The sequence below is a fragment of the Bidens hawaiensis genome, unplaced genomic scaffold (assembly GCF_021521415.1).
Source record: "Bidens hawaiensis isolate Kalapana, Puna unplaced genomic scaffold, B.hawaiensis_p1.1 tig00039646_1, whole genome shotgun sequence".
NCBI lineage: Eukaryota > Viridiplantae > Streptophyta > Magnoliopsida > Asterales > Asteraceae > Bidens > Bidens hawaiensis.
Window position 1 is genome coordinate 45,056 of NW_027496989.1, and position 12,495 is coordinate 57,550.

General features: G+C 35.6%; 1 protein-coding gene across 1 annotated transcript; it reads right to left on the bottom strand.

The window, feature by feature from the left end:
• Nucleotides 1-6,355: 6,355 nt before the first annotated feature.
• LOC143591437 (G-type lectin S-receptor-like serine/threonine-protein kinase At4g27290) lies at nt 6,356-10,451 on the bottom strand. Its single transcript, XM_077071639.1, has 7 exons — nt 9,147-10,451; nt 8,893-9,069; nt 8,631-8,749; nt 7,573-7,783; nt 7,256-7,493; nt 7,030-7,180; nt 6,356-6,677 (listed from the first exon to the last, which is right to left on the bottom strand). Exons 1-7 carry the CDS (start codon nt 10,444-10,446, stop codon nt 6,372-6,374), a joined length of 2,502 nt encoding a protein of 833 aa, XP_076927754.1. The 5' UTR covers nt 10,447-10,451; the 3' UTR covers nt 6,356-6,371.
• Nucleotides 10,452-12,495: the final 2,044 nt, after the last annotated feature.

Consider the following 12,495-nt stretch of genomic DNA (forward strand, 5'->3'; position numbering starts at 1 on the left):
ACTCTTGATCATTTGATGAGTCAGATTTAGTTTCACTGAATTATGTTTCAGAAACATCAAATTCTCCTTCATTTTTAACTATTACATTATCATAATTCTTGATAAACTCTTGTCTTCAAAAGTTGATTTGAATTATTTTAGATACGCTTCTTTTTGCTCTTTATCAACTTTCAAATAGTAGTTATCATTGAAGGGTGGTGGAACAGTTTTGTACCTTTCCTTTGTCTTGATTTTCTCCCATTTGCCAAAAATGTTGTCAGTTGAAACAAGGTTCTTTAAGAAATAAACTTCAATTTGAAGTTCAGTATTCTTGAGCTTCTCTTCAGTATACATTTTTTTTTTCAACTGTGAATCTTGATTGAGTTCTATAACTTTCCATACAATCTTCTTCAAGACCTTTGATTTGTGCTTCATAAGTTCTGTCACTTGCTTCATACACATTAATGATACTATCCTTCTTACTAATTTCACATTGCTACATTCCTACTTCCTTCTTCAGCTCCTCAATCACAAATAATAATTTAGAAGTGGAGTGTTCAGAAAGTACCTTAGAAAATGAATTTAGAAGTGGAGCGTTCAGAAAGTACCTTAGAAAATGAAGCTTCTCCATCATTTTTTATCTCTTTCATGAATGCAACATTTTCTATTTCTATTTCTTCAGCATGGTTACTCCAATCAAAGCCACCATCATGTGGATCTCGTGTCACAGCTACATTCCCTTGGTTCCTATGTTGATTGGTTGCAGCATGTTGAGCTTGAGCTTGATTGTTTCTATTCTGATTTTGGTTTAAAGGAGCTTGATTGGTATTATGGTTTATTGGTTGTTGTCGTTGAGTGATTTGTTGGTTTAGTGCTTGCTGAAATTTATTTTCGCTCTGTCTGTTCTGAGGGTATGGGTTTTGAACTTGGAATTGGTTTGTTTGGTTTTGGTATGCTTGATTTTGGTAGAATTGGTTTAGGTTCACCTGGTTTGGATTCTAATATTATTTAGGAAGATTGCACTCTCAAGCAAAATGGCCAGGTTGTTGGCAATTGTAGCAAATGGCTTTGGATTTGTCAAATCCAGTTTTGTCATTACGACCAGCAAATGTAGATCTTCCTGTTCTATTGTACAATCTTTTGCTTGTTACTACCAACATTGCAGCTTGCCATTTCAAATCCATGTCCTCAAATTCATCCACATCAATTTGCTCTAGATCCTCTTGCACAAAACTTGTGTGAATCATATTTTTGGCCCCAAAGGCATGATAAGAATCAGTGAAATTCATTTCCTTAAAAAGCAGTGTTTGGAACAAACGGGGCTTGGTCATTAGCCACAGAAGAGGCATCATCATCTTTAATCATCTGCACATTGAATTTGGCTTGGCTAGGTTGACTTGAAGAAGGTGTAGATGCGACAGGAAAGACTCTAGGTGATTTAGCAGCAAACTCATTAAGTTCTTCAATGATAGGAATTTGTTGTTGTGGACTTCTGATAATTTGCTCATTAGAGCAATCAAGGTATTTGCAACAGGAAAGCTTGGCTTGTCTTCCTTAATTATATGATTTTCGATCATCTCATGCTCAGCAGCCTGAAGAAATGAAATAACTGCATCTAACTTCAAACTTAGAAAGTTAGCTTTCCCTTTGATAAACTTTGCAGCAATTTACCATTCACCAGACAATGATGACGATAACTTCTTGTTCAAGTCATTATCTTTGATCTGCAAATCAGTTGTTCTAATCTCATTCACAATTGTCAAAAAGCTATGAAGAAAAGACTTTAATCTTTCACCCTCTCTGAACTTGAATCTATCTAGTTGTTGCTTCAATCTGTCTCTCTTAATTTCTTTCAATTTTGTATTGCTTTCAAACATATCAATCACAACATCATACATCATCTTTGCAGATGTGTGATGTTGAACATTGGTCAAAATTTCCCATGGCAACTACAGTTTTAGCATGGATAGAGCCTTATCATCCCTCTTCTTCATCTGTCTCTCTATTGCTTGATTGTTAGTTGCACTAGTGGGAACATAAGGACCATCCTTGATAAATAACCAAAGATATGGGTCATTGTAATTGGCTGCAACTTCAAATACAACTTTCCACTTGATGTAGTTGTCCTGCCCCAACAACCTTGGAATTTTGTTAGTAGACACTTCTTGGTCCATGTCCAACAAGCCCATCCTATCAATCCAACCCAGCAAGCTCCTCTAATCAATACAAAGTCCAAAAGAGATGTGAAGAGGCCCATTAGATTCATGGATCGAGTTCCAAGTCTATGCATCAGTCCCATGTTCCATTGCAATTAGTTAACTACATGTTTCATTTTGTTTATGTTTGAAAGAGCCAAGTGCATGATAGGGTAGTTTTGCATGATAGGTAGTAGTGGGCATTTAATAAGGAAGTGATAAACCTACATTTCCTACATCTTTATATTCTTATTTTGTTTCATGTTTGAGTTAATCAAAGAAAATTGCTCAAAAGTGTTGTCTCTCTACCATTAAGCTCTCTCTCTCTCTCTCTCTCTCTCTAGGTCTTCTATCCAGCGCCATCATTTTGGTGCTTTCATTTGCAACTCACCTACTGCAATGCCGCCTTGCTTTGACACTAGTGGTGATGATAACAAATCACCCCTTACGGACCTCATAACTTAACTCATCTCAGCCACCAACACCGTAGCCGACAAAAACACTGCCCATTTTATCGCCCTACTCGAAGCCACAAAATCCCTCGACACCAAGATCGATTCACAAATTGCTACCACTACCAATTTATTCACAAACATCACCAACCATTCAGATCATATATCTATGGAAAACTTTAAATCCCCACATATAAATATCCCAAAAAAACAATGAAAACCATCCATCCTCTTCCACAAACAACAATAACAATCCAAAAACCACCAAAGATCTTACTACCCTAAAGAATTGTTTATTTCGGGCCTTAAACGATAAATCAAATCGGGATTGGAGATTCTTAAACCCACAACAATTTATAATGGTTGTGCTTTGGCCCAACTCGTGGAAGACAAATTATCATTTTCTTTAAAACCCAAATTTACGTGCTCTACTAAATAAAACAACACCATAGCAACGTCCAATACCTCCATTTCCACACTCACCCTACCCTCTACTTCCATCGATAAACCCTACCAAAACCCTATGCCGGCCGCCCCGTGAAACCAACACCTAAACCATTACCATTCACAAAACAATCGCTCGAATCTATCCAACAACGTCTATACGACGGCCTTTGTTTTCGTTTCCCGGAGAAGTTCGTACCGGGGCATAAGTGTTCACCCCCACAATTCCTCATGATTTTGGATAACGACGAACACAATAGCGTGTCGGATCCAACAGAAACCGCGCCACCGGAGGATCTACCCAAACCATAATTTTGTCACTTTCCGACGCTGCGTACTTTGGTATGTCATCAGCCCATATTTCCAAAAGCAAATAATTACCCTGGTGTTGCTAGTAAAAAAAAAGGATGGGTCGTAGCGTTTTTGTGTAGATTATTGTGCACTAAACACGATAACAGTCTGAGATAGATTCCCAATACACAATACATGAATTGTTTAATGAACTACACGGTGCAACGATGTTCTCAAAAATTGAATTACGTTTGGGGTACCACCAAATCAGAGTTGGTCAAGAGGATATTCATAAAACTGCGTTTCGCACAACTAATGGCCATTATAGTCATGCCTTTCGGCCTCAAAAATGCACCCTCCATTTTTGAGTCGACCATGAATGATCTCTTTCGTTCCGTACATCGCCAATTTGTCTTGTTTTTTTCGACGATATACTCATATACAGTGGCATCGGAGGAGCATTATTTACATCTTCGTTATGTATTCCAAACACTGCAACAAAATTAGTTCCACGCAAAGGCATCGAAATGCGTATGAAGTAAATGAAATTTCATTATTGGGTGATAGAATTTCCGGCAACAGAGTAGCGCCGGAAGCGGATAAATTTCAGCCATTCAACAGTGGCCTAAGCCGACATAGTTCACTACCATCCGTGCATTCTTGGGCTTAATCGGTTACTAGCTCAAATAGCAGCGCCCTTAATGGGTATCTTGAAGATGAAAGAGTTTACTTTGGGTGCAGAAGCTCATGAGGCTTTTACAAAATTGAAATCCCACATGCAACAACTAGTCACATTGGCCCTGCCCAACTTCACCAAACCATTCGATGTAACTACAGATGCTTTAGGTTTGGCTATTGGGGTTGTACTATCAGAAGAAAAGAGTAACACAAACTGTACGTACGTATGTGTGTGTAAGCGATGGTGGTGGTAGTCGTGGTGGTGGTGTTGTTGTTGGGTCGTGGCGGGAGATGAGGGATGAGGAAGAATGGTGGTAGGGAGGATGGTAGGAAGATGACGGTTGTGGGAGTGGGGAAGAAAGGGGTTGTGTTATATTATTATTACTAGATTTTATCTTCAATATTACGGGGTTTGTTTTACATTATTCATTTCTATGGTCAAGTTATTTTATAAAGGGAAACAAAAATGAGAAGTATGAGAAGCCTTTATAGCCACACAAAAAAAACCCTTCAAAAAAATAAAAATAAATAATCATAACTCAAAATTTAATAAAAAAACAAAAAAAAAAGTAAAAACACAAAAACTTTTCAACCGTCTTTCTCGTTCTTAACAAAAAAAAACCTCGAAAAAGACACAATGTTCAGTGAAAAATACAATTGTGTCTTTTTGTTTATAAATGTGTTTTGTATTTATTTTCGTCATTGATTGTGTCTTTTTTACTTAACATTGTTTATTTTTTTTATATTGTGTTATATTACTCAACATTGTGTTATATTTTGTTTTGCATTTTGTTATATTTTGCGATTTATTGTGTGTTTTTTAAGTTATAATTGTGTCTTCTGTTTATTTTTGTCATTGTGTCTTTTGTCTCTATATTGTGTCTTTTTGGGGTTTTTTTTTTTGAACGAGAATGACGAGGGAAACATTTTTGGTTTTTAAACTTTTTCATTTTTTATTTATATTTTGAGTTATGATATTTTTTATTAATTTTTGGAATTTTTTTGAGGGGTTTTTTATGTGGCCACAAATCTTTCTCACACTTCTCATTTTTGTTTTCATTTGTATTTTTAACTTTTCCCTCATTTCTAATATTATATATTTTTATGGATTTTATATTTTATAATTAGGGTTTGATGATGAAAGGGTTTCACAAATAAATTAGATGTTATAACCCGGTTTAAAAGCTATCTGGGTTTGGTGAGACGCATGACCCGCTTATTTTTTTTTACTATAAAATTTTTTCTTAATTATAAATAATTTATTTGTTTAAAAAATCGGTTATTAATTTTTAATTTATCCCAATTTTATAGGATTTCATATCAAATATTTGGTGTGGTTAATTTTTAATTTAATAAGATGTTATAACCTATTTAAGGGTTATCTGGGTTTGGTGAGACCCATACCCGTAAATTCGGGTCAAATGCAGGAAAAGACTCCATTTACAAATAATGCAATCCGGTGGCTTGATAAAATGTGGGGAGCAACCACAGAGATTTTAAAGGTTTCGTTTATATATATATATTTAAGATTATTATTATTATTATTTACTAAATTACCCTTGCCGTCGAAGGGCTAATTGATGGTCAACAAACGGCAGGAGTCATATTGTGCCGCCTGAAAACTAGGATGGCGCATATGACACATCACTTAATTTATGAACAAGATCTGTATATTGCCCCCGCTCATAAAGTACAAAGATACAAATCATAGTTCTCTATTCAATTATTCATATTGTATCCTTTGGCAAGACACTCCAAATAATCATGGAAACGAAGCACACTTATGTCACGAATGCTCCAAAAGGGAGAAGAGTTAGAGATGAATCGGATGAAGCCGTGCCTGTCATTACAACGATATCACTCACTAAAATATCTATTATGAACTTGAAAACAAACGGTCCCTGATACCCCAATGTTGGTAGAACAGAAAACAACTAACACAAAAATTAACGAGATAATATTATTGGTGTAGTGAAGGACTTGTATTATAAGGTTATATTGACTTAATTAGAAGCATGCTAATTAATAACGATTCATAACAACCTTAGTAACAATCTGATTTATTAAATCCACCAATAAGGCTTGCTTACTTATTGACTAACTCCACATGGATTGTAACTAGCTTTCAAAAAATTGAATGGCTTGCTTGCTTGAAGTTTGAAGAATAATGGCTAATGACTTTGTTGTCAAAAAATGGGTATGTTTCGTTACAAAGACAAAACGAAATATCATGGTGCGAAATTGAACTGTATTCTTTAAAGGGATTGGCGAGAATGCATAAGGTAGATGATGCTGATTGACTTACTGAATATAGATACATACATCTTTCAACTTATCTACCATTCAGCATTGTAATGGTAAGATCATTGTTTGAAGTTATTCCATTTGAGCTAAGAGAATGTCTAGCATCTTGCATAGTTATTCCAACATAAAATCCTGGTTCTTTAGGGGAAGGCAATGCACCCTCACTCTCCAACATCAGAATCACAGAAGTCATAGTCGGTCTATCGACTGGATGATGCTGAACACACAGCAAACCAACATGGATTGACCGTAGAACTTGAGACACATTGATTGATTCAGCTAGGCACTTAGAAACTAACTGCAAAGATTTGCCTTCATTATGGAGTTCCCAAGCCTGTTAAGAACATATAACACAACTGTTATGCTTTATTTTTCAAAAGGGAAAAGATCATTTAAAGCAGTAGCCAACTTTGTTCTTTTTTTCTGTTTTTGGTAGTCATGCCAGTTAAGCACCACAATAAAAGGAAAAGTCAGTATACCATAAACTGCCTAACATCATTTTGACAGGTTAGATTATTTATAAAATTATTAGTTTTTAATCAAATCTTTGTAAGTTGGTTAGCTTGTCTTTGGTGAAAACAAAAGTGTATATATATCAAGAAATAAATTAAAAAAAAAAAAAAAAAACAACAACAAAGCATTTCATCCTTTTATACAGTTTACACTTTAAATTAACTGAAACTTACATGTCCAATAAGGTTTTTGCAATGTTCTGTATAGATAAATTCTCTGTTTTTTTGGCCACACACAATTTCTAGCACTAATACACCGAAGCTATAAACGTCTGATTTTATAGAAAAGATACCGTTTCCCGCATACTCCGGCGCCATGTAGCCACTGCAAGGAAGAAGTTAATATAACATATTTGGTACGTTAATTGAATTGGAATGAGATAGGGTAGATGAATCTCACTATGTTCCAACCACTTTGTTTGTCTTTTCATCTATTTGATTTCCACCAATCATTCTAGCTGTGCCAAAATCTGATATCTTTGGTTGCATATCTTTGTCAAGCAAAATATTGCTAACTTTGAGATCTCTATGTATGATTCTGATCCGAGAATCCTGGTGAAGATAAAGAAGTCCACGAGCAATTCCAATGATTATGTGGTAACATGCAGGCCAATCAAGTAGTTGGCTTCGTGTTTTATCTGTGGATTGAATGGTTTGAATGTAGTTTAAATTCTTGTTGATTCAATAGTTTTCTAAGTTACTTCTTCTTTTATTTACCAAATATGAAGGAATCAAGGCCTTTGTTTGGCATGTATTCATAAATCAACATCACTTCGGCTCCTTCTATGCAGCACCCCAAGAGCTTGACAAGATTGCGATGTTGTAGCTTAGATATCGAGATGACTTCATTTTTGAACTCATGAAGTCCTTGAGTTGATGTGTTTGCTAGCCGCTTCACTGCTATTTTCTTCCCGTCTTCAACTACACCCTGAAATGTAACCTTTCAAGACTATGCTACATAAACCCTTCTATACACAAAGATACAAAAATCCTTAGGTAATTAGCTCTAAAATTCTAAGTTTTTAACAAAGCTAAATAACAATATTAATAATTTCAAAAGGATGTTAGAGCCGAGACCAAATGTGATAAGAATATGGAACCAATCTTATTAAAAGAATTTAGTAGTATAAAAATCGATATATTCCGCCCTGTTGTACTACAAATGAACTCTGGTAGTACCTTAATTTTTTGCTATAATTACTTAATCGATTTGCATATTCTACTTGCTAACAATGATATCTAAATTAGTTTTGTAAAAATATTTTTTAATTACTGAATAAATTGCTTTTTAACTATTTCTTTGGGTAATGGGTATGCGTAAAAATATAAAAAGGGGAAAAGCGGCGTTTAGTAAGTTTTGAACTTGAGACCTATTATAAACATAAACAAGGAATTAACTACACCAAGTTAATATTGATAGCATAGGTTCCCTCTATTATTTTTTAAGGGTTTCATGAAAAATTTTATATATCGCCCCTAATTTTCTTTAAAAGTAAACATTGGGTCCTAGCAGGACCTCAATTCACGTTATGTGGGTCCGACCCTATATACATCAAACAATAAATCACAAAAAACAACACAACCTTTTACGCCATTAGATCATATGATTGATCTAGTCCACAACTTTGGAATTGGGTTATGATATGACCTATTCTCAACGCAACAAACGTGTGTCACATAATATAAAGAATAATTTATTGCTTACTTTTTAACTCAGGCTAAGAATCATCGTATAGTAACACATGAAAACTACGTCATGCAGTCACATAATATACCTTGTAAACGGGTCCAAAACCGCCCTCTCCAAGTTTGTTGTTGATTGAAAAGTTGTTTGTAGCTTTAAGTATTGTAGACAAGCCAAAGAGTGGTAGGTTTAGATCTTCATCATCACTTCCTGTCCCTAATATAATTATAGGAAATCTATTATATATGTAATAATTTTTTTTACTGAACAATATCGGTTATCCCCGACAGTTTCTGTTTTCAATACATTGTTTTCCTTCGATGCATAAAAGGTAAAACACAACTGAGCCGAACCCATTCGTATGTTGTGAAATACTTGGTATTCAAAATTGGTACCTTGTTGTTGCTTCTGCCTTGTATATCCATGAAATAAGCATATTGAAAGTAGCACGACCAAAAAAACAGATGCCACTGGGACAATAACTTGTATTCTTCTCCCTGAAGTTTCGCTTTTACCGTCTTCTATTGAATCTGTGTCAATACATATTGTGTTAACTCTTAAGCTGTGACATTTAGTGATTAATATTTAACTATTGGTTTTGAAATACCTAACTCGGAAGCTGACAATCGTACATAAAGCATGTCCCCATTTTCAGCCACCGTTCTGATATCCATTAGAGCACCAAACCATAGCAAGCAACCACTCCCACTCCCTGATATATTCGTATATGTGTACGCAGTACACGAACAATTGCTTTTGCACTTCTTCTCACATTCTACAAGAGTCATGGTCTGGTCATACCATGAATCCTGAGTGTCGGGTAACTTCAAATTTGAAAGCTTGTTGAACCCTTCTCCAGGGTTGCAATCCAAAGGGATACCGTGTCGGCAACCTTGCGTCCAATCTGCAATTTTCCACTGATCAGGAGATGTGGGTTCAAAACCATTAAAACATTCGCAAGCAGGGGATTTGTCAAAATTGCAGCTCCCAAATTGCCCGCACACAGCGTATAGATCACAAATTTCGTCTTGTTGGCCCAAAAAAGGGCTCCAATCCTGTCTGCTTTCAATCCACAAGAAGTGCTCCATGCTACCATTTGGTTGTAACACCAGCCGTGTAATAAATGAAGTGTCTATAAGATTAAACTGGTAGTAAATTTCTCTTTGATTAAGAACAAAGGTGAAGTTATGAAACCGATTGCGTCTCATATTATAAACCCCAGTAAACCTGACTCCATTCCATGAACCTCCCCTGAACTTTATTTCCTTGCTGTGCCATACGAACAGCTGAGGATAACCTTTGGTATCAATTCCGGAAGTAAAGTCACCCAAAGCAGGATCATCGTCGGATTTCCAGGACGTCAAATGTCTCTCAATCCCGGTAACAAAATCCCTTCCCAGCTTCATTCCGGGAAGTAAAGTGTCGGTGATGAAGTCGAAACTTTGCCATATGGGATCTTCTTGATTGATGTCCTTACCTTCCTCTTGAATTATAAAGTTGCCTGTATCTAGAAGCTGACCAATCGGATCAATAACCAACGTGGCTAATGATGAGTTCCCTGATGACCATATGACATTGCCCGTCGATGAGTTTCTGAGAATTAAAACTCCCTTAAGGGTGAGAGTTAGCTCACCCGAGGTATCAGTGAGTGGTGTGTTCCGGTTGGCTACCCATACATAGGTTCGCTTCGATATCTTTTTGTACCAAATTCCGACATAATGGTTTGTGGAGTTACCAGGGCTAAAGAAACCAAATTCGAATGTTTCTTGCGAGGAAACGATGGTCTCATTATATCTAATGGTTTGGTTAGCGGATATGGTGTTTGCACCATAGGTACAAGTTATTGATGCGTAAAGAACAACGAGGAAGCCAAAGATCATCTTGGTGTTGGTCACTCTTTGCACCATTCACGCATCTGTCATTTTGGATGGATGAAGAAATTAAATATCGTTTACGGATAGCCGCCTGTCACTTGTGGAGACTAATTTATCTTCTCTCTTCGTCAAGGGCACACAAATATTATTATCTTTTTCTGCCTTTCATTGCCACCGTAGAAATTTTATGACCAAAAAAGACATGTGTTCTTGCTTTCACATTTCAACATCATTTACACTATTGTAAACAAAAGACACGTCCATGTCGTCAACAGCTATGTGATTGTTTTTTTATTCACGTATATTGGATGTCATTGTTAAAATGATTGTATCTTATTAGAATTCCAACCACTTTTACTAATAAATAATATTTATAGTAACTTAAAAGTAATAACATTAGTAATATGAAATATTCAATTAGCCAGGTTCAAACTTAATTAAAACTCATGATTACACTATAAGAAATCTCTCCAACAGCGGCGACACCGAATATTGGCTCAATTATTGTTTGGCCTGATAATGGGCCCAGCCCAAAAATTAAAAGTTTATTATTGGGTCGCTTAATCACCAAGTAAGGGTTATTAGGTTTCTTGTTAGAGCTGATTTAACATTATAAATAAATGCAACCAAGCAATTATTTAGAAGAATAAAATAACACAAAAGCAATTAAGGTTCAAATCACAAGAAGCAGGTTTCGAATTTTATAAAAAAGTTACAAGTTGGTGTTCTTTTTCTGTTTAAACAAGATGGTTTGACCACAATTGATTAGTCTTTTATTTGGTTTGGAAAAATCAGTATAATTCAGAGCTTGTGTTATAATGGGTTGAACAAGTTAGGTTTTGGGCCAATGTTTGATTTATTTTACTTTACAAGCAAGCAGGTCGGTTGTGAAAGGTTATTCAGACTTATTGGTTCGTATATGTTCCAATGAAGTGGAGAAGGCGGTTCGACACCATAAATGGCAGGTGACAAAGAAGATTCGATAATCTAGCCCAAAGCGATCAAGGATATCGCTATAGGTTCAAAAGTTGAATGGAATTAATGATGGTTGAGTAAAAGTTATGTATAATATTATATTAATTAGTTAAATAAACGAATGAACATTGGTACTTCAAGCATATTTCTGTGTTTCAGGGCATTTGACACTATGGATGCTTAATGGGTTGATTTACAAGCTTGAAATGATGGCTTAGAAGAGCGGGATTGTGATGGCACACTTCATGATGCAAAAATAAAGAAAAGAAAATAATTTGGCTGTTTATGTTGTCCTAATTCGCACGATGCGAAGGAGTGTGGAGGTGTTGGTTCGCGCTACACGAACCAACCAAAATCAGGCCCGGCTATTATGTCCTAGGCCCATTATCCGTTCGCACAACGCGAATCGCCTTAAAACGAAAAAAATTAACCTTAATCATTATATAAACGATTTGAAGCTCCCATTCGTCATTCCACTTGTTCTAGAGGCTGAAGAAGAACCTTAGGACTAATTTCCATCTTCCCGAAGCTTCCGGTTCAGCAATTCATCATATGTTCTTCAAGATAAGTTATTTAAACGATATGTCAATGCTCGGCTAAACTTCCGTGCTCATTCTAGGCTAGGGTTTTATGAATTTTAACTTCTGACCAGATTCATTGTGCCTTGGGTTTTAAGAGTTTGATTAAGTTTATGGTTTGATCTTGCTAGATTATTGCTTTTGATTGTTTAAATAGTTTGTGTGTTTGATTATTGATTATCGCATCACTTGTTTGGTTGTGTTCATCAACATTTAGGGTTAGTCTCTTGTGTCATTAAACTAATGATCATCAGTTATTGCAATCTAATTGGTCTTCATAACATAAACTGGTAATTAGGTAGACTAAGTTCAATTGTGTCAACAATTCGGTTAAGTATCGTTTGTCATCACAATCAAACTAATAGGTCTAGTAATTACTGCGCAATCAAGTCAGTTGAATCTGCGATTAAGTTGAATATCACATTACCCGAACCTAGAGTGAATACCTTTTATTATTATTGTTTACAAAATCAAAAGTAATCATGTTGCATTAATATTAATCTTTCAAATTACTTGACATCGTCTGTCC